General features: G+C 33.7%; 1 protein-coding gene across 1 annotated transcript in view; it reads right to left on the reverse strand.

Moving 5' to 3' along the window:
* The window catches only part of MYO16 (myosin XVI), a 491,528-nt gene that overhangs the window by 325,731 nt on the left and 141,508 nt on the right, over window positions 1–24,289 (reverse strand). The window contains exons 6-8 of the mRNA XM_063102217.1: window positions 21,126–21,251; window positions 10,251–10,326; window positions 7,496–7,649 (exon numbers count right to left, since the gene is read on the reverse strand). Coding sequence (XP_062958287.1) covers window positions 7,496–7,649; window positions 10,251–10,326; window positions 21,126–21,251 — 356 coding nt within the window. The remainder of the gene's footprint in view (window positions 1–7,495; window positions 7,650–10,250; window positions 10,327–21,125; window positions 21,252–24,289) is intronic.

Raw genomic sequence — 24,289 nt, forward strand, 5'->3', positions numbered from 1 at the left:
ATTTTCATGGTGGTGGAGTTCCAGTTCCAAGATGCCAATGGATAGATTGTCAAAGAGCACATTTAATTTATCAGCACCGCACTCTCCCGAGTGAGCCACAGGCCGGCCTACGAGCACATTTAATTTAATATGGAGAGACTGTGCCTTGACTAGAGATGGCACCTCAAACTTTAAGTGCATGTATATAAATCACAAAGCACATTCTAATACGGGGCTAGAAGGGGCCTGCGATTCTGCATTTCCTGCAAGCTTCCAGGTAATGAAAATACCGCTGGTTCATGGACCGCACTTTAAAGAGTAAGAATTTGAATTTTCTGTGAAAGGAATAGACTCATTAAGATGCCTGTAAACTCCTGTTTCTAAGGATCCAGCAAATCTGTTAAAAGCTCCTTCCTTGCAGGAGAAGGTCATACGGAATGGCTTTTTAAATTGTTTCTAAATTTATGCTTCTTGTAACAATGAAAATGCACTGTTCTTTCCTGTGAAAAATAATGAAATTAAAGGAGCGGTTAGATGCAGTGGAATGTCTGCAGAATGGGAGGAAGACAGTCCTATTTCAATCTCTACTTGCTTTTTTCTCTTCTTTCTTGATTTCAAAAAAAAAAAAAAAAAAAATCCCCTGCACCTTCTTAAAGCTGAGACACTTCTACAAGCAGCTAGAAGACCAGGCCATTCATTTTCAATTCAGGTTATCAAACCTTTTAAGAATGCACTTGGTTTAAATGGGTAAAACTTGGATTTTCACAGGACAATTGCAGTTCCCTTTAACAAAAGAAACAGGGAGAAAGCAAGAGTCTGAAGCAAATTAAAGCAATGCTGAAGAAAGGAGACAGACAGAAGACCCACACCCTTCCAAAATGCCAGGTCTAAACCACACACTGTTAAACAGCTTGGTTGAAGAAATGCTGCTTTTTGAGTGATGTGTGGGAGATACAGAGAAATATATTTATATCATGTCATTTCTCTGATTTACTTCATCTAGAAAATTTCCCCTCGTATTTCATTAAATTTGTCCAGATCAATTTCCATCATAATATTAAATCCATGAATGAATTCAACAAGCGCTGCTTTTTTTTCTTAACAATACACCCATTCACGAGCTTTAGAGAAAGTTTTGCGCTTTATAATCATTGTGAGTTTATTTACATAGGAGTCTTCAAGTGTCCGTGTTTTTCCTTCTCATAGAAGAACAAGTCCTGAAAGGGTAGATGATAGAGATTAAACTTTTCTGCATTAAAGCATAAACTATTTCTAGTCATTTCTTCATGTATTTTGTCTTCTGGTTCATATTTACTTATAATACTCTTATAACAATGAAAACAATCAGATAAAATGCATTACAGTTATGTATTATAAAAGACATTTTTTAAGTGTGCTTAATTTAATCCTTAAACTAGCCAAATCTACTAGTCATTTTTTCAGAGTTAAATAAATCTTAAAATTATTATTATTTTAAAATTTAATTTATAATTCTACCTGTGAAGAAAAATAATAAACTAAAAAGAAAACAGGTCAAATTTCAATATACTTATTCAAAGTACAAAGCTTTTCTCTGAAAGGCAAAAATAGAAAAATGTAATTAAACTATGTACTTGTGTAGAACAAATAGGTTATTGATTAATCTGTTTATAATCTGTTGTTCTATCAATATTGAAAAAAGTGAAAAGCTTTCACAAGGTATATTGGTTCTTATGATTTGTTTTATTTTTTAAAACAAAACAAAACAAAACTATAGGCACATATGTTAATATTTATCCAAAATAACTTACAATAAAATAATTTGTTTTTAACTCCAACTTTAATTTTGTTTACTTTTAAACAAATCTTTACTTGGAAAGCCCATAACATAATCCTAAATGTAAAGTGGGACATATTGGCTATGTTTTACTTCCCAAATTGGGAATCCAAAATCCAAATGTGGGAAGTAAAATTATTTCATAGCACATATATGAATTAGTCCTCTTTTTCCAGTGATATCAGTAATAAAATAATGTAAACAGTAAGGCCAAATATTCTAGTCATTATTTTCAGGTGGCCTGCAATATATGTTATTAATTAACCATCTCCCAACTTGATGCCAACTTTTGTTTTTATGGCTTTCTTCTTTTTCTCCCATGAAAACGTGACATCATTTTTGTTCCACCTGTACGAGAGAGAGAATGTGGTGAAGTGGTCAAGGATCTGGGACCTGATTGCTAGGAAGCAAACCTTGATCCATCATCCACGGTCTTGGGAAAATAAGACAACTTTGATTGGTCTTTGAGGATGAAATAATATAATCCATGAAAGTTTAGTATAGTTTCTGACATAAAAGTCAAGCTCCTTTACAACACAGTTAAAAATTCAAATCCAATAATGAATATATTTTAGTATTAAGTACAATTCAACGCACATATGCACTATTTTAGCCTCTGAATTATCTAGAATAGCTTTAAATTAAGAGTGTTTTTGAATGCCTGTGAGGGCACAGGCTCTGAAATAAGATTTTCCCCACTGAGCTCACTTACCCCAGCGGCCTTTTGATGCCTTCCTGGTAGCATCCCTTCTACTTCCTGGGAAGGGAAACTGAGTCATGCTGACTCTGTGTCTCCCTCTTCCCTTAGGGAGTGGAGAACTTCTCTGATGCATGAGTCTGGGAAGAGTCTCTGTAGTTGCTCTGCTATTTCTCAGGACGAGCCTGCTGCAGAGAGCTCAAGATGCTTCTTCCTCCCTGTTGGGAGCCTTGTGTGGGGAGCTTCTCATTTAGGAGACCTGATCTGGTTTATAGGTGCACTGGACAGAGTGCATAAATCTGCTGAGTAATGTGTTCTATTTACAGAACATGCCAGCTGCCACATTCAGATATGTCTTCCCGTGTATCCGCTGTACGTAATCAGATGTTTTTTGGCCTCCATCTTTACTGTTTGATTGTTTCTCGGATTGTCCAGAAACTGGATGGTCCTATTTATTCAGGGCAACCTCAAATATTCCAATATGAGATATAATCTCCATTGCCAGGCAAGAAACAGCTTAAGAGAAATGAAAACTTCCTCAAGTTCCCATTGATTTAATTTAATACATTTCGTTTTCGACCTAAAATATTTTCCTTTCTTTATGTATTTATTTCTCTTGTTGAGATACAATTCATATAGCATAAAATTTATATTTCTAATGTATATAGTTCAGTAGGGTCTTTTTAGCCTATTCACAAATTTCTGAAATCATCATACCTATCAACTGCCAGAACACTTCCATCACCCCCCGAAAAACCCATATCCATTAAGAGTCATTCCTCGTACCAGTCTCTCCCCAGTCCTGGAAACCATTAATCAGAGATCTGTCTCTATGGATTTGCTTATTCTGGACATTTCATATTAATGGAATCATATAATATGTGGCCTTTTGTGTCTGACTTCTTTTATCCAATATAATGCTTTCAAGGTTCATTCATGTTGTAGTATGTATTTCAGTGTTTCATTCCTTTTTATGGCTGAATAATGTTCCATTGTGTGGATATACCACATAATTTCGTTTATCCGTTTTTGTTCATGGACTTTGGAGTTGTTTCCTTTTTTCTTCTGCTGTTATTATTAATGCTTCTATGAAAATTTGTGCACAGGTTTTTGTGTGAACATATGTTTTTAATTATCTCGGGGATAAACAATATATCTAGGCGAGGAATTTATGGGTCATATGGTAAATCTGTGTTTAACTTTCTGAGAACTGCCAAACTGTTTTTCACAGATGCTTCACCATTCTATAGTTCCACTACCAATGTATGAGAGTTCCAGATCCTCCACATTCTCACCAACACACCAACACTTATTTTACCTTTTTTTTTTTTTTTTTTTTATGGCCATGAAGTGGTATCTCATTGTGCTTTTGATTTGAATTTCCCTGATGAATAAGGACAGTATCTTTCCATCTGCTCATGGGATATTAGTGTATGTTCCACAGGGAAATGTCTATTCTAATGGATTGCCAATTTTTAAGTGATTTATTTGTCTTTTTATTGTTGAGTCCAAGGAGTTCCTTTTATATTCTATTAGATATATTGTTGAAGAAATTTTTTTGCTACACTGTGGTTGTCTTTTCACTTTCTTGGTGTTGTCCTTAAAACCACTTTACTTTTGATAATGTCTGACTTATCTAATTTTGTTTTTGTTGCCTGTCTTCTTCGTGTCATATCTCAGAAACCATTGCCTATTCTAAAATCACAACAATCTATACCTTTAAAAAGAGACTATAGATTCAGCTCTTACATTAGACAAATGATCCATTTCAAGTTAATTTTTACATATTGTATAAGAATCCAATGCATTCTTCTGCATGTTGACATCCAGTTGTCTCAGTATTATTTGTTGAAAAGACTATTCTTTCCCATTGAATTTTCCTGGCACCCTTGTCAAAAATCAATTAACCATTAATGTAAAGGTTTGTTTCTGGATTCTCAAGTTTATTTCCATAATTTATTTCTATGCTTATGCCAGTACCAGAATGTCATAATTACTAAATTTTAAGTAAATTTTGAAATAGGGTTGTGTGAGTTCTCCAACTTTGTTCTTTTTCACATGATTACTTTGAGTATTCTAGGCCTTTGAATTTTCATGATTTTAGCATCAGCTAATCAATTTCTGCAAAAATGTCAGCTGGTATTTTGATAGGGATTGTGTTCTATCTGTCAATCAATATGCGGGATAGGCCATCTTAGCAATATTAGGTCTCCCAATCCATGAACATGAGATATCTTTCCACATATTTAAGGTCTTTAAATTTTTTTAATGATATTTCATAGTTTTCAGTGCACCAGTCTCTCGCCTTTTTTGTTAAATTTAATTGTAAATATTTTAGAGTTTTTGTGTTATTGTAAATTGCATTGCTTTTTCATTTCAATTTGAATTGATTGCTTTGTATAGAAATACAAATTTTTTTTGTATTGATCATGTATCCTGCCATCTTTCTATACTATATTCTTAGTTCTACAAGTTTTTGTAGATTTCTTAGGATTTTCTGTATATAGAAGATCATGTCACCTGCAGATACAGAGTTTTACTTTTTCCTTTCCAATTTGAATGCTTTTTATGTATTTTTCCTCATCTGATTGCTCTAGCTAGAACCATCAGTACATGTTGAGTATAACTGGTGACAGCAGACCTTCGTATCTTTTTCCTCGGTTTATGAGGAAAGCACTCAGTCTCTGATCATTGACCATAATACTGGCCGTGTTTTTTCCTCTTTTCATCCACTTGCCTTTATCAGGTTGAGGAAGTTTCCTGTTATTCCTAGTGTGTGTGTTTGCTTTTGTCAAATGCTTTTTCTGCATATACTGAGATGATCATGTGATTTTGCTCCTTCTGTTAACATGGTATATCATATGTCTGATTTTGGTGTCTTCAACCAACCTTGTTTTCCTTGTATAAATCTCAGTACATCATATAGGGTAATCCTTTTCATATGTGGCTGTCCTTGGTTTGCTACTATTTTATCAAGGTGATTTATACCTATATTCACAAGGGTATTATAGTTTTATTTTTTTCTGATGTTTTTATCTGATTTTTGTATTGGGGTACTACTGTCCTGATAGAATGAGTAAAGAACAGTTTCCCTTCTTTTATTATTATTATTTTTAAAAATTTTTTGCCAGAGTCTGTGATAGATTTGTCTTAATTCTTTAAATGTTTGGAAGAATTCAGCCTTGAAGCCATCTGGGCCTTGGTGTTTCATTGTGAGAAGTTTTTTGGTTACTAATACAATCTCTTCCCTTGTTATGGGTATATTTTAAAATTCTCTTTTTTCTTGAGTCAGTTTCATTTGTTTGTGTCTTTCTAGGAATTTGTCAGCTTCACCTAGATTGTCTAATATTTTGGCAATTGTTCATAGTGTTCCCTTTTAACTACTTTTTGTTTCTCTAAATACAGGAGTAATAACCCTCCTTCATTTCTGCTATTAGTAAAAGAACATTCTACGTGCACTTGAGAAGATATGTATTCCACTCTTGTTGGATGAAGTGCTCTAAATATGTCTGTTAGGTCTAGTTGGTTTATAGTGCAGTTTAAGTCTTCTAACTCCTGTTGATCAATTGCCTAGCTGTTCTATTCATTTTTGCAAGCTGGGCTTCAAAGTTTCTAACTGTTTTAACTAAAATATTAGCCATAAGGAAAAGTTCTTTCCAGTAACCACAGCAGTACCTCTAAAGAAATATGCAGAGGTCCATGATTTACTATATATAAATGCACAGAGAGTTGTTTCAGAGGGGTTATATTAGAACATCAGATTTTTATATATTTTTGCTTATTTTCACCATTAGTTTGATGTTTTTAAACAGACATTTATATCATATTGATAACCCTTTGCAAAGTTTTCCATGTTCCCCTTACTCTTTTTAATGCATATTTAAGCAGGAGAGTTCTGGTGGTAACATGCTATCAGATGTTCAATCTCTTTCAATAATTTTATAGTTATTATCAATTTTTTATAATACTATTACTCTGTATATGCAATGTGTTTACTAGATTGCTGTTAATGAAGGCCTTTAAAATGACCTAAAAGACTTTAAAAGTAGGTCCCCAAAACTATGTGAAATATTTTTAAAATTTATTTTGATACTTTACTTATTTAGCTACTTCAAAAAGTTTGTGGAAAGATTTGTATTGTCTTCTAATACTATTTTTTTATGAACTTTTTGAAGTACCTTTATACTCATGGCCCACCTCTACCTGACTATGTTTATCTATTTTTTATATATTCCTTGGTACCAAGATTAGTATAATCTGAATACATATTTTTAAATAAACCAGTAATATGTAGATCTAAGTTATGTGCACAACACACGTACATATATGTCTATAATATGTGTACAAAGACATGCTGACAGAGAAACTCTGGACGCATGATCATAGTTTTACGAGTTAAATGAACACTTCTTCCTCAGTAAACTTAACATTAATTAGAATTTGAGTTATCATTAGTCATGTTTTTAAAGATGTTTTCATTGTTCATTCTTAACAGTCCCTCTTTGTTATCACTTTCTCAGACCTTGAAAACGATGGCAATGTTTCCTTCATGCCAGCATCTAACATTTTCAAGCAACAAAAACACTATTTTTTAGGAGACATTGCACACAATAATACATCATTAGTTTTATACTCAGGTAATGAAAAAGTGCATAATCATATTTACTACTTTAGGAAAGTTAGCCATTGTGACAGTCATTGAAAACATCACAATTATCTTAGCTAAAATCTAGGAATGTGTTTAAAATACTTTCTTTGGTCTCATGGCACCGGAAATTGATCTAATAACTGAAATAGTATTTTTTTTTAAATCACAGGGTTTTCATAAAATTATGCTAAAGTCATCACTGTCAACAAATATTTTTCGGTAAATATGTTGATCAACAGTTTCCTTTCTTCTACTACTTTTAGTTGAGAGACAGACTTAATATTGGCTGTAAAATGACTAATGTTTCCATTAGCAAGGTCCTGCTACCTTATCGTTCTGGAGTGAAGACACTTACAGCTTACTGGAGAGTGCTGGAAGGTCGTGAATGATCTCTTCGTATGGCTCCTCTTGGGCTAAGGTAGGAACAGATAAAGGCTCTTTCATTTCCTCTTCCCAGGCGATTTCAGCTTTCAGCAGCATTTCCTGAATAAACTCAGATGCAGCAATATCTACAACAAACAATACAGAAATCTGAATAATTCCAATATGCTTAAAATCCTGGAATTTACCAATGCGTGAAACAAAACAAAAAATCATTAAATGTGTATACCAGGGATAAGATTGTAACACTGCCATTTAAAAAGATTGTTTTGCCATTTTAAAGACGTAAAGTCAGTGACATATTTAACTATGATTGAAATGAAAAAAAATATAAAAATAATAATCACTTGGTGGTGATGTATACAATAGAAAATCATTAAGAGGCTGAGCCTGAAAAAACTTCATGTCATTTTATTCTCAGTAAAACCCTTCCTGCATCTTGGTGAATATAAATCTAAATGATGAAAATAGCTATACCTTCCCAACTACAGGCTTATTACGTTCTACTACGTGGGTAGATATACAAATAAATACTCAGTTGTGTTATGAAAACAGTGGGTCTGGCCTCTCTCCATGGTCTTTTGTTTTTTAATTGAAAATATAACTAAATATATTTCCTTACAAATTACACATAAACAGTGTCATTTGAATATATTTTGGCAGCAGTAGAAATATACATCAATCACATTTACTCTTAACGATGATTGAAACTGAAACATAATAGATCCTGAAGGAAAATCCACATCAATATCAATTAAGAACCTAAAGTAGGCAGCAGCTCCCTGTCAATCATCAGGACTAGACCACATGGCCACCTATGTCTATAAATCGAGTTACGTGGCTTTATGGACTGGTCAAATTTATTTGGCTGCTACAAGAAGATACTTACCCCAGGATTTTATCACTCTTTGCCTCAGTTTAAATAATATACATGCAAAAAGTATGAGAGAGTGCAGCTTTTTCATTTGGGAAGATTAAGTTTCTGTCCCACCTACCAGCTTCACCTCAAACTTCTTTTCCTCTCATCAATTTTTGTGTGTCCACCCAAATTTGAGAAACATTATATAGTAGGAATATCATACAGTACTGGTGGTGCCTTGCATCTGCTCAGTCATAACACGGTGTCTAGGTCACCACTGTCAACACTAATCTTCTGTCTGTTTCATTCTTCTTGCTGACCGATTAGAAGTTGGTATAGCTGGCATTTTGCTGAAACCTCTCAGTGCATCACAGCTCTTTGCTTCTTGTGAGTGAGAAGCATTTTTATTTAATTAACACATATTTATTATTGAGAGTCTATTATGGGCCCACTGCTGTGTACATGGTAGACTTTGTATGATCGACATAGAAAAACTTGTCTGGGAGAGTCAAGTGTACTGTTTTGAAGTGACCAGGGCTGAGTCTAGGGCAGTCTACTCACTTCTTGGGGCCCTAAGGTTGTCATTGCTATTGTCTCCGATGTCTGTTTGGGGCACTGACACTAGCCCTAACAGGTGAAAGTATGAGAGGTGGGAGTCCATGTGGTCAAGGGTCAGTCATATCTTCCCTGTCTACGAAAGAAGCCAGGAACGTGAACTTGAAAAATGTGATCTCCTGTTAAACTGGAGTGAACAGAAGATGCGACTTTATCCACAATAATACATTTTTTTATAATGATAGAAACAAACTACAAATTTATATTTTCTCTTTTATTATTTACAATTAGGCATATTTTTGTAGATAATATTCAGCCTACTAGACTATCATTAATATTAGCCTGCTTCTAAATTTTGAGACTGTTAAGTTATCTTATAATTCTGGTTTTTAAATCTTCAGTTTATTTTAGTGGAGAAGATGAAGTAATAATCATTAAATGATGTTACCTAATTCTAGTATTATGATACTTAATTAAAATAAAATAATAAATAGAGCAAATGTCTCATCCTGTCCTAAACTGGAGGTTTATCCTGTCATAATACTCCTAGAGGCACATCAAATAAGAAATCTCAAGTATAAAGTGCTTTTAGGTTAATATAGGTATAGGAACAAGAAAAATAGATTCATTAAGTTGTTCAGATCAACTACCACCTTTGAAATTTTTATATTTTTGTGTTATTTATGCTAGACTTTTGTCTTCGTTATGTGGAATTCTTTTATTTTTACTATGGAAAATATAGCTGAGTAGTGACTTTGTTGTTAGATTTTAAAAGTTATAAAATTAGTGTTGCATTCATTTGTTAAATAAGTATATGAACATATAAAAGAGTAGTGATAAAAAGAATTCAAGAAATCTTCAAAAAGTTATCTATTAAAAATATGTAACATTAAGGAAAAATTTTTTAAGTTTTGAATGAGCATGAAGATGTTAGTCTCTATATATTTCTGGCAGTCTAAATATCTGTGCAGAAAAAAAACCACTATTATTATTTGAACACACCCTAATGAATAAACATGTATTTGGTATGATGAGAAAATAGTGAAATAACAGTAAAAATACAGTTTAAAGCAGGTGACATTGAATGAATCACCACTGGAGGATTGAAGCATGAAAGATGAAATGCTTCAGAGTACAACAGAATGGAGCTGTGCGTATGAGTTAATGAATCATGCGTGAACTGGGCCGGTTTTTACACAGCTTTACAGCAGAGTCCAACTCTCATTTCTTAGCTGTACTAATGGTGGATGAACAGCTTTAATATGAAAGGAAGAAACAATAACTGCTCAATGGTCCCAGGATGACCATAACCTACCTGATGGCTTCTCTTCATTACAGTTCACAAGGTGTGGGTTTGCCTGATGCATCAAAAGAAGTTTCACCAGGTTTATCTGAAACATTAAAGATAGTTGAGACAGGAAATGCTATGCCAGATCCTGAAGATTCATCAGTAAATAACACACAGTTGCTACCCTCAAGGTGCACTTAACAGTTTGGAGGAAAGAAAAGGTATTAGCATTCTCACCAAATATTTCATGCTATCCCTATTCCCAGATTCTTTTTTGAAAATGCCACATATTCAAACTATTACAGCAATTCGTGCATTCAGAACAAAAGTTATTTATCAAATGAGGGTTTAATTGGTGAGGATTTCAAAAGGACACTTCATACCTTACAAATTTATTTTAGGGCATTTTGTACGAGGGTGCTTCAAAAAGTTCATAGAAATATTCGTATTGTCTTGCAATTTTTGTTTTTCTCTGAACTCTTTGAAGTGTCCTCATATGTTATAGTATGCTTTGTTTTGACAGCACCATGGAAATTATGAACATAAGTCATAGTGGACAACTAGGAAACCTTAATCTCAAGTAACAAGAATGAAACAACTTGATGAGAGAATAATATATATAAAATTTTTATACTATATATCATACATACAGAGATCATATATACATAATGTATACATAACATTGAAAAAGCAGTAATGAAATAAGTTGCAGTGCACCCGACTTTTAAAAATATGCCATTAACATCATATTTCTATGTTTCTCTCCAAAACTGTCCCTGCCCCTATTTTCCAGAGTTGACCACTATTATGAATTTGGGGCTAACCATTAATATCTTTCTTTATATGCTTGGTAAATACCTATGGAAGCATCCCTAAGCAAAATACTGCTTAATCTATTTGTGACATTTATATAAATGAAATTCTAGTGTCTATATTCTTCCATGCCTTGCTTTTTTATGTCTTACCATTGCATTTTAGAGTCATTCAAGTTGATGGGTTTAAAGAAAGTTCATTCATGTTATTTGCTTCATAGAATTTCATCATGCAAATGGATCACAATTTATCCACCTTCATCTCAGTGGACATTCAAGCCATTTGCAGTCATTTATTTATTTTACAAAGAATGTTCCTATGAATATTCTTGTTTATATCTCAGTGCAAACACACAAGAGTTTGTTTAGAATATATGTACTTAGAAATGAAAATGCTGGGATATAGGGACATCATTAAAGTGATTAGATTACTTCATTTTTTTTTCAAAGTGATTGCTCAAATTTACACTCTCGCTCTTAACAAGAGTTCTTGTTGCTCCACATTCTATTCGATAATTTTATTATCAGACATTTACATGTTGCTAGAGTCTGTGTGTAAAAGAATAAATCAAGGTGGTTTGACGATGCACTGCTTTGAAAATGAAGGTTTATAGTAGCTGCAGGACTTTTCTGGCTTTCTTTTTGGTATTGAGTCACTTTTTAAAGTTATGATTTTCTAGGCATTTGCCATGTTTGTTTATGTTTTCTAATTTATTGGCATAACGTTGTTGGTAATAGCTATGGTTTGAATGTTTGTGCCCCCACCAAAATTCATGTTGAAACTTAATCCCCAATGTAACAGTATTAAGAGGTGGGGCTCTGCCCTCGTGAATGGAATTAGCAACTTTATAAAAGGGCTGGAGGGGACTAGCTGGTCCCTTTTTCACCCCGTTGCCCTTCCACCCCTTCCTCCATGTGAGGATACAGCATTGATCCTCTCTGGAGTGAGCAGCATTCCAGGGTCCATGTTGGAAGCACAGACCAGTCTCTCACCAGACACCAAAGCGACTGGCACCTTCATCTTGCACTTTCCAGCCTCCAAAACTCTGAGAAATAAATTTCTGTTCTTTATAAATCTAGTCTCAGGCATTTGGTTATAGCAGCACAGATTATGACAGCTATATCCTCTTCCTGTGTTTTATTTTTCCTATTGTACTTTAATAGCTGTGCTATTTATGTAGTTACGTTTTCTTTTTCAAGCATAATATCAGTCATTTCTACATTCCCTCTCTCTCTCGGGACAAATATTTTCAGAACTTGGTTCATCTCATTAATCCTAACAAGAACCAATTTTGGGTATTGATCCTTCGCATTTTATCTTTGCTTTATGATTCAGTAATTTTTGCTCTTATTTCTCTTATATCTTTATTTGTACATTCTGTGGGTTTATTTTATTAATAACTTCATAAGTTTGCCATTTAAACTTATTAATACTCTTCTTTTATAACATAAACATTTATTATTTGCTTTAAATCTTAAAGGCTGCAAGTTTCCATTAAACACCACTTTTTATATGTCTGACATAGAGATATAGACAATGTATTGCTTTCGTTATGTTCTGTCCTAAATATCTTTAAATTGTTATTATAATTTCTTCTTTAATTCATAGGATACAGTAGGTCTGAAATAATGTGTGTTTCTGTAATACAAAACAGCTTATTCTCAATTGATACATGTTGGTATATAGCATTTTTTCCTAGGCAAGGGGAACCAAAATAATGGAAATCAAACCAGAAAATTAGAAGTTTTCAACTCGGTTGTTGTGCTGAAACCTGGAACCCTCTATGCTGTATTACAAAAAAAATACATACATATATATATAAATTGAAGTAAATCCAATAAAATGCACAGATAATAAGTGCACAGTTGAAACAGTTTGGACACACATGTACAACTGTTTAATCGCCACAACAATTAAGACATAGAACACTTCCATCACCGTCAATAGGTCACTCCTGCACCACTACAGTCAATCCTCACCTTGAACAAGAAACCACTTGATGATTTATCTCACCCCAGACTAGTGTTTCCTGTTCTTGAGCATCATATAAATAGAATCCAGATATACACATATTACATATATATTTAAACACACAAACACACACATATTCTTTTGAGCCTGTCTTGATTGCTCAACTTAATGTTCTTGAGATCCATCCATCTTTTTGCACCTATCAGTACTTTTCTTCCTTTTTATCGCCAAGTTGTAGACCATTGTACGACTACAGTACAATGTAGTCGTCATTTTCTTAATTGAGAATTGAGCTATTACACTTTTTGACTTTTTAATAAAGCTTTTATGGACACATTATTTTCGTCAACACAGGTTTTCATTTCTCTTTTGAAAACTCTAGGAGTGGAATCCTGGGTGATCTGGTAAGTGTATATTTAACTTTATAAGAAACTGCCAGACAATTTTATGAAATGTTTTTAACATTTTACATCCTTACTGGAAATTTTGTTTCACATCCTCTCCAGCACCTGATATTGTTATTTTACAACAATTTTAACTATTTTACTAGAAATGAAGTAGACTCTCAGTAAAGGCTAATTTCCATTTCCATGATGACTAATGATGTCGAACACATTCTCATGTGTTTAATGGCCATTCTTCTATTTTTTTGGTGAAGTATCCATTCAAGATTTTTTTGATTCTGTTTATTTATTACTGTGTGTCTAGTTTTCTATCATGGATCTTTTATGTATTCTTTTTATGTATTGGGTGCATTTGTCAGATATATGTGTTATGATATTTCCTCCCTTCTATGGCTTGCCTATTCATCTTATTACAAATATCTTTTGATGAACAGAAGGATTTTTTACTTGTTTTACTTTTGTACAAGTACAGTATCTGTATTTTTTTCTGTAGTGGTTAATATATTTATGTCCAATAACTCTTTAACCACTCAAGACATGACAGTATTATACCATATTTTCTTCTAAAAGCTTTATAAATTTAATTTTTGTATTTATGGTTCATCTCACTTGAGGTTTTTTAAATAAAAGACTATTTTTTCTTACTGAACTGCTTTGGAACCTTTGTAGGGAATCAATTGACTGCTGTGCCCATTTTTGGACTCTCTAGTGTTGCATTGAGCTATTGGTCTGTGCTTACTGCATTACCTAACAACCTTGATCAGTATAGCTTTATTGTAAGTCTTGAAATCTTATGTGAAAGACATAGTAAGTCTCGAAAAAACTTTCTAATTCTCTTTTTCTTTTTCAAGATAATTTTGTCTAGTATAGTTATTTCACATTTACATATAAATTTTATAATAAATCTTTTAGTTTCTATAAGAAAGGTTGCTAAGATTTTGATTAGGATTACTTTAAACAGATACTATATTAGTTTTCTATGTCTGCCTTAAGAAATTACCACACATTTGGTGGCTTAAAAAATAAAAGTGTACTATCTTACAATTCCATATGTCAGAAGTCTAACGCAGATCTCATGGAGCTGACATCAGAATGTTGCTAGTGCTGTGCTCCCTTCTGGTTCTATGGAAGAATCTGTTTCTGGCTTTTGTAGCTCATAGAGGCCACCCACATTCCTTGGACCCTGCTCTCCTTCCTCCATTCTTCAAGCCATCAACGTTGCATCTCTCTGGCCATTTTTCTATAGTCACATCCTCCTGTATCTCTCAGCCAGGAATGGGTCTTTGCTTTTAAGAACTCATGGGATTACAAAGGGCTCACTTGGATAATCCCAGAAAATCTTCCTAGCGCAACATCCATAACTTAATCACAACTGCAAAGTTCTTTAGCCTTGTAAGGTAACATAGGGACAGGTTCCAGTTTCCAGGGCATGAACATCTTTGGGGGCCACTATTCCACCTTCCTGGATACATAGTAATATTCAGCATCTCAACACATGAGTATGGCTTACCTATACCTTTATGTGGGTCTTTAAGTGCTCACTGCAATGTTTTGTAGTTTTCAGGGTAGAAATCTTGCACATCATTTGTTAAATATATTAGTATATATTTTATGTTTTTAATGCTACTGTAAACAACCTTGATACATTCATTTAATGGTTCTAATTTTTCAAAAAAAAATTGGAGATTGCTTTGGAATTTTTACTCTCCTTTCTCCCTCCCTAACTTTGTCTTTTATTTCCATTTCTTGCTTTATTATATGATTAGAATGGGACTGGCTTCATCAATCTGTTTTTTTTTTTTTTTTTTTGCTTTTGTAATATTTGCTGTGGCATTCTTCACCCATGCTAAGCTTCCTATGCAGGCATTTCAAGGGATCTCCCCAAACATCAATTATTTCTCTTGCCAGTGTTCTCCTACACAATTAATTAGGTTTTTAGTACTCTTCCTCATTGCTAGATTTCCCATAAGCCCATTCAAAATCAGTGTTTGGTTCTGCAGAACACAAATTATTTCAGCCACACATCATGTTACAGCAGAGTGCTTACATTGAGAAGCTTATTTTGATTTCCAAATATATAGTTTACTAAGGAAAGGGATGTTCTTTTGAAATCTGAAAGATGAAATATAAAAAGCAGGTTCCCAGGACATTAAAATATTTACAAAAAATAATTTTATTTTATATTAAAGATCTGAGAGATTTTCTTGTTTTTAAACCATAGGATGAGAAAGAAGGAAGAAAGGAAAAGAAAAATGGAGAATGGGAGTGAGGCAGGAAAAAATGAAGGGAAGGAAGGAGGAAGGGAAAGAGAAATGCAGAAGAAAAAAAAAACAAGAATTAGGTAAGATTTCTTTTGCTTTTCACAAATATGAAAGAGCTGTAGCAAAGCTAAAAGCTTTTATATCTTTGCAAAAATGCCAGTTATCAGAGACTCTAATAATTGTGTTGCATTTCTAAATTCACCTCGCTCTTTACAAAACTCCAAAGAAAACCTTGTGCAATCTGCCAACAAACTACCTCTACAACTTCTACTGCAGAAAGGATATAAGAAATACAAGCAAAATGTTTCCTAACATGAAAATCTTTAACAATAAAAGTAAGAATAAACATTCATGTGTGGAATGAAGAAGCTTCTCCCACTTGGGGAATTCCTTTCTCTCTGTAACATCGGTATTTCCCATGTGCTTCCAATTAGAAATCAATGAAGCACATCACAGAATGAAATTGAGCAGGCCAGTGCTAATTTCAATTATTCTGGAATATCTGCTTTAACCTCACAGAAGATCTCTAGGTAAATTACTTCAAGGGCAAATAGGTAGAGTGTGTAGCCCAACAAGGATCCATCTCCACTATTAAAAGATATTTATAATTAGCAAAGCTATCAGAGATTAAGCAGACTGATATCCATGGTGCATGGATGTGTGTGTGTGTGCAAAAGGAAACACTAAATGGCTGATAGAAAATGTATTTAAGCTGAAATTTAGATTTGTACAAGTTACTGGATATATAGACTATTCATTGTTTGGATAGTTATATTTCAGTTTTGTTAAATTTAGCACAATTAATTCCTTGATAGTCCTTTAAAGCATCGCTTTACAAAGTTAAAATATAGCACTGGGTGGTTGGTGCTAAAAACACATTCCCGGTTCTGAAGCTAAAAGAGACCGTTTGATTTGATTTAATTGAGGGAAATTACAATGTTAAAGATCTCAGGGACTCAGAATGCATACATTCCACTTGAATTATATATTCCTACACATTCAATGGTACATACTCTACATTGTAATAAGAAAATGTCTGTAAATCTGAGAGCCAGGAAAAGCACTTCAGATCTAAGATACAAAAATGTCTAATAAATAATTAATATTCATTTATGATTCAACTATAATTTCTCATTAAACAAGTGATACCACCTTCATCCTATAAAATAAATACTTTCTAATCACTCCAGTATTCTATATAATTGTCCCTGCATTTCTTTCCCGAAACGCTCCCGTTTATGCACAGCAAACCTCATTCTTCTGTGTCTGTGTCCTCTCCTCCTCAGGCTCCTTTTATGGAACTTTGATACTATTATCATAGTCCTTGTGTTGCTATAACATAATACCTGAGACTGAGTAATTTATAAAAATCAGAAATTTACTTCTCACAGTTCTGGAGGTTGGAAGTCCCAGATCAAGGCCCTGGCAGGTGAAAGTTCAGTCTCTCTGCTTCGAAGACGGCACCTTAAACTCCAACACATGAATTTTGGGTACACATTCAGATCATAGCAACTATTAAATATGGTGTTGCTCACAATATTTTTTCCTCGGTTGAAATCCCCTTCCATTGTGCATGATTTCTTTGAGTAATCCACCCCGAATCTCTATTTCCAGCCCTACCCAGTGCCTTTCATGTGCCCAGTTTCCTCTTGGATATCTCCATGGGGATTTCCTTTTAGACAAGAACAGACATCTCTTTTTTCTCACTGGTAAAGTTAATAAATTTATAAAGAACAGTTTTAAAATGTATACACCATCCTGGTATAAATGTAAATAATAAATACTGTTATATATTATGAACTACCTCCTCCATAAAGGTATTTATATTTGCAAAAAAATTTATATGAAAATTAAATTACTCTGAATGTCTCTAAAAATGCCCAATAGTCTCTCTAAAATGTTAGCAGTTCTAAAATTATTTTTTTCTGGTCGGAGCTATATTCATTTACAGTAAATTTCTTTAAAGAGAATTATAAATCTCTTTTGCATATAATTTGATATTCAAATAAAAATCTATTTCTAAAATATCATTTCCAAAATGCATATTAAATAGTATCTCTTTGGGTAAGCATTTTAAAAAATAATTCTAGATGTTACATGATATTTTTCTTGACAAAATAATTGACATGTAATTTACTCAAAATCTTCTACTATCATAAATATTTTAGTTGTGTTTTCAATCTGAATCAAAGAAGCATATCTTGGTTTTGGTGTCATATATTCTAACAGAAAAGCCTCATCAACACTCTCAGTATTTAGAGCTTTGCCTCTGGCTCTTGGCTGATGGCCTTTGTCCATTAATTTGGCCACTGCTGGACACTGGGATAGCCCAATGCACAAAGCAAACAAGGTCTCTGTCTTTCTGGAGCTCACGTTCTGGTGGAGACCCCATTCGAGTAGGTTTAATGGAATGAAATAGAAAAGACACCCATGATCTTCAGACACTATCCTTAATACTAAAATGTATAAGAAATTAGAAAATACTGAATTAATGGTGAGTTATTTTCTGGAGAAGCAGAAGATGAAGGCAATACTACTCTAAAGCTCTGTCTCGTCTGCACATTGCAAATGGCTATGTCTGGAATACTTTGTGCTGGGCATCTGACTGTACAAATCTAGCAACCGGCCAGTGGACTAACACAGATGCTCACTAATGTTCAACACATGCAGGATGAATTCGCCTTGTTACTTTCAAAAATCTGCTGAGCATCCTAAAAGTCTCCTCTTTTTACAGACACTGGGAGGGCTGGTCCTCAGGGCTGGGTCCTGCCTAGTCTGGTGAGGAGGCCCCAGCATCCTTCAAACAAAGCTGGCTAAGTCACTCAGTCAAGTGGAGTGAAATGCAGGTGTGCTGCTAGTGTCGGGGGAGTGTCTGGGAAATAGAAGGAAGCATCAGGAACATAAAAAAATGAGAAATAATGTATTTTTTTAAATTTTGGGTCATTTGATAGCTGGTTATGAAAACATAGAGCAATTAGAAAGTTTTTCTTAATTCACTTATTAATAAATGATGAATGTTGGAAATAGAGTTGGCACACTGGAGAAGTAGTAATAATTAATCTTAATTACTTCACATCTTACAGAACACTTGCAGCTTCTGAACTGTTTTTCCTATGTAAGTTCATGGTTGTGTTTCTCTAGATTGAAAGCACAGATGGGTCAGGTAAAAGACATAAAGACAAAACACAATTTGTAATAATGAATATGCTAATAATAAATAATGAAAATAAAAAATATAATATAATAAAAAATGTTTGAGAAATTTTTGGAACGTGACAGGTAAATGTATATTACGCTGATAGCTACTAATTTTTTCTGCCTTATTAATCAGTGATTCCTCTGTCTTATGACTTGAGGGACAGGAATCTCCAGGAATCCTTCTGAAGGAAGTGACAATTAGATTTGGGTTATTTTCCTTCTGTCACTGAGGTGTGGCAAGAATCATGCATGGCATATATGTTAATCATTTAATGAATTTTAAGGTTAAATATAACTATGAATTAACATTTAAAAAAATCTACTTTCATTGCGCAAATCAACCACAGATCATTTACCAAGTAGACAACCTGCTTTATTAGTTTGATATATTCTTTCTTTTATTTTGCCGTGGCCATATAAGACATGTCTCTCTCCATGACACTCATTTTATCTGATGCTGATCTTGTTTTTTAATGCTTATTTTATAATAAATCTCTATTACAGGCATTTTCAAAACATAATTTCCTGGGTAGAAGTTTCCACTTCTGCAGAGTATGGTTACTTATGGACCTCTGGAATAGCTATGCCTAGTTTTCAGAGGGGAATCTCAACCTCTGAAATTGTGGGCAAACTCTTTGTGTCTGTGCATTTCTGGGAAAAAGATCATCTATTGCCTGAGGGCAGAAAAAATTTCTGATAGCTACTAATTCTTTCTGCCGAATCATTATAGCTCCCAGGAAGCAGAAAAGAAACATCTAGATGTTCTTTAAAATGTGAGTCAGGAAAAATTCCTCAACACTTAGAACCAAAGATCACAGCAGGTACTTCACAACGGAACAGTTACATAAATGCATTCCCACTTCATCTCTGCCTCTCAGCTGGGTTTCATGTAAAAATTAATCTTAGATTAACTTTATCACTCTTTATCAAGCTTTACAAGGCTGTAAGGAATAAGCATTTTTAGAAGCAGAAGCAGTTGTTTTAAACAAATCAACTTAGTCTTTTCTTCCTGCTTCTCCATATTAGTTCAACAATAAATCCTAGAAATAACAAGCAACTCAAGAACGTGGAAAGGAGACATTTCAATGGATTCCTCAGAAATGAAAAGGATCATAAGGGGCTATTATGACCAATAATACTGAATAAATTGAATAAGGAGAAATTGATAAATTCCAGAAAACGTACAACCAATCACGACTGAATCAAGAAGAAACAAAAAGCTGGAACAGACCGATAATAAATATGGAGATGGAATCATTTCCTTGAAGCACAGTTAGAAGGTATCTAATCGCTTAAGTATATTTATTGAATCAATGAATCTTTTTCTACAGGAAATGTTCTTGTTATTTTGAAAGACTTTCCCTAAGCAATATGCTTTTTCTAAAATGCTTGAAATGCAAATGCTTTCAATTCTCACAACAGTTGTACTACTCAGATTGTAGGATAAATATTTTGTATATCGGTTAGTGTCTAAGAGATCTCATTTACTATAAGTTTCCTGGATGTGATTGCTACCTCAAACTAATATTTTAAAATCAAGTTTAGCTTAAATCTGTGGACATGTAAAAGTGAGTTATTTTTCATACTATTACTACTAAAAATTTCATTAACACAAAATACTACTTATATTTTTAAAACGAGATTTGGGTATTAATGAATTATTATGAACACTGCTCTGTCACATTCACCTACGTAAATTATCTAAAAGATAGAATTCGTTTCTTCTTTTCAATATGATGGTGCACAATGAGAAATTAATTCATGCAACAGTAACTCAAGGTATTTTAGCTACAGCCAAAATTCAATTCAGAGAGAGAAACGTGTTACTTATCCTTCATTCATTAAAGTGAAAAACAATTAATACAGAAAACAAAACATAAAATATAATTTTGCCTTACATCTACTATCTGTAGAAAGCATAATTATTACAGCTTTGTGAAATTATAAGCTTATAAAAACCATGTAATATTAAGAAAAAGTATTAGCTTCATACTATAAAGAACGTTAATAGGTTCTGATGATTTAATGATTTTTACTACAATATAGAGTTGGGAAGAAATGTACATTTTAAGTGCCCTTTAAAAGTATTTATTTTTCTTTAACCATAAATATAACATTTATTTAGTAAGATAATGACATTAAAAGTCAAATTACATAATGATTAGTACATGATTTGAAATAAAATCAAAATTAAATATGAAATTATTCATGGTATATAAAATGATTTTTGAAGATAACTGAGAAGATCCCTTTACCTGGCCATACTTGGCTGCCAGGTGGAGGGGTGTGCATTCCTGGTCATCTGCTGTATTGATGTCCCCGCCGTGCTCCAGGATAACAGATGCCACCTCTTTATAGCCACTTGCACACGCCATGTGCAACTGCAATGAAGAGGTACTTCATTATTTAATTTTTTTTTAGCCAGTCAACATTATTTAATTTTTTTAAAAAAAGTAGTAACACCAATACAGTTTACTCAGTGGTTTAAAAGAGACCTATTTAATAAAATATTGGATCTAAAATACAGAGACCATAAAACCAAAAAACATACATGCAATTTTTTTTTATTTGGTATATGAGGATGTTATTATCATTCTTTGAAAGCAAGTTTATGACTTTATTATTTTCCTTCTGACTCTGATAATGTGCACTTTTCCATGTAATTTCTATTCCCTCCAAGTTCTCCTTCCACTACAATCCGAATATTGAAAAATACAAAATGTTATAAGTCAATAGTTTACCACTTCTTGCCCAAAGGTCAAAGATTTACTGACTAGCTCTAATATTCCAGGCGCTGTCCTTGGTGCTGTAGGAGGGGACTTCAAAGGCATAACCTGAGACAGGAAACATGATCATGGTGATGCTTATATACAAAGGCACAGGAACACTAGAAAGGATTGATTCATCCTGGCAGGCTTTAAATGACTATGTAGTTACCACATTAACATTCTTCCAGTTTAGTTTCTTAATGGAATCTGACGTTTAGAAATGAGGCCATAGGAACTGTAATGATGAGGTCAGGGTTTGGAGAATCTTTCATATTTTTCAGATGGGGGAATTCCTGTTTCTAAGGCAGCAGCCTTTATTTCTAAGTAAACCATCATCACACCTAACTTAAATTAGGTTACTAAGTAACTACATGATTTATTTCACAAACATAATAATTAAGTAGAAAAAAATATCAAGAAAGAAAAAAATAAATTAAAACCAGTAAAATTAATGGTTTGTTCTAGATTTGTTGGCATGGAATTTGGTAGCTCTCTTCCTTTCTGTTTACAGAAATGACAAAGACAAAATTATTGTAAAGTCAAAAAGGCAAATTAAATGGATATATTTTTATAAAACTCAGCAAAAACATTTGCTTTTTTACCTTCAGACTTAATTATGCTCTTTAATCTACAGTGTATACTTACATGTTTATTTCTTGTACTTTCAACTACATTAGAATAGCGAACATATTCATCTAATTTAAGGCATAAACATTGAGACACTAAGTTTCACATCAATCTTCCCATGCTTTGTTACATACAGCACTCATCTCATTAATCATTAATATTCTAACAAATGATCTTAAGAATAAAATATCTATAGGTATTTTAAGAAAAAAGATTTTATATACTTGTTCTTCTAGAGAACTAATCTTTCACCTGCTTCTAAATTTATTCTACATTATTTAAAGATTATTTAATAGTCAATGATTGGCAGTTTATTCTGTGCTATATGCAATAACACCTGGATCTCAGAAGATTTTTATTTTTAGTATAAAACTGAATCTATAAAACTAAATCAAGAATGGTTCCATGAGTTGGTTGCCAACTGATACTAATGATGTCAAGTTTACAAGGCCATCACTTCTAGGAGTAGATTTACTTTGCATCCAGCAAATATTGGATTCTGCTATTTAGAACTTAGTCCAGTTCCCAGCCAGTCGTCTCCTGCACATCCTAGAAGGAAGAGACAAGACACTGACAGTCCTGGCTCATGTACGAGGAAAGCTCTTCAAAGCACTGGCTCCCAGTGACATCTGTGGAGGCTGCAAATTTAATTCTAGGTAATCTCAAAACAAACAGAAGCACGCAATACCCTAATTGAACACTTTCACTTCACATAATCACTTTCACAGAATTTCATAAAATATAATATCAGGAGCTAAGACTTTACCTTGATTCTACTGGCATTCAACTTCTGAGTTCATAAGCAAATCACTAGATCCATAAGGTATAGTTTTTCATCACTAGGAACACGTTAAACAAAGTTGTTTTTTTTTTTAAGTCTGTTTTATGAAATGTAATTTATACTCCTACTTGTCCTGGCTATGGCTCGGAGATATCAGACACCCAAATTTGATCAGACACCTAGCATCATCGTATCTTAGGATATTCCTCTCCTGCTATTTTAAGAGGTCTTGTGAGAAACCCAGTTGTCATTTCTGAGCCGAACTAGCAGCAGCATATACAGAAGCACAATTCTCATGGAAAATTACTGCAATTTGGAAGTCACTTACAACACAGGACAAGACGTTATAACGGTTTCACAAATATTATATATAAAAGTTATAAGTTATTTCTCCTAGTCTTTACAATCTGTGATATGGTTATCACCCTGATTTTGCGGATGGAGACTCTGTGGGTTAGAAAATGCAGGTAACGTTCCTTGGGCCAGTAGGGAAATGTGGCCACTGAGATCCAAGGCCACGTTATTGTGCACCCTCCAGCACCAGGAGGAGGAGAGTGGACACCAGAAGTGGCCAGGTCACTGGCTAACACTGCAATATTGATGCTTCTAATACATCGCAAGAAGTGTTAATCCCATCCCTTATGCGTTTTAATACAAAAAGGTTCTTCTTCCTGTAAACCACCCCCACCCCCACCCCCACTCCCACCCCCACATACTAATCTTGTACTAGAATGTTAGTGTCTGGAAGATGCACAGTATTTGCACACATGCTTCAGTCCTCCCTGGACACACCACCAGCACCGTGTTTGCTGAACGTGACTGATTGCCTCCAGGTATACTTTGCAAAGCCATCACCAGGTCCTGGTGTTTTCCAGACATAAAAGAACAGCAGAGTCTCAGACTCTACGTGTAGGGGTCTGAAGTCTACTCCAGCAGGGATACTCTATAAAACTGTCTCCTCACACACCCAGTGTGATACAGGTCAGGTGAAGAACAGCCGTTCGGTCATGAGAACGATTCCTCATTTTATGATCCCATATAAAAATAATTATTTTACTGCATCAGGTCAAAGCCCATAGCATTCTACCCATTTTGTACCACACTATCTCACTCTTTGGCAGGTGATTTATTTCATTTAATGACAGCTTTGCTAGAAAAATATAGGTGCAGAGGAATAGTAGACAACTGATTCTTTCCTAAAGTTAGTTTCAATTTATTTTCACAAATAAATAATAGTTCTAAT

This window comes from Cynocephalus volans, chromosome 7 (assembly GCF_027409185.1).
Source record: "Cynocephalus volans isolate mCynVol1 chromosome 7, mCynVol1.pri, whole genome shotgun sequence".
Lineage (NCBI taxonomy): Eukaryota > Metazoa > Chordata > Mammalia > Dermoptera > Cynocephalidae > Cynocephalus > Cynocephalus volans.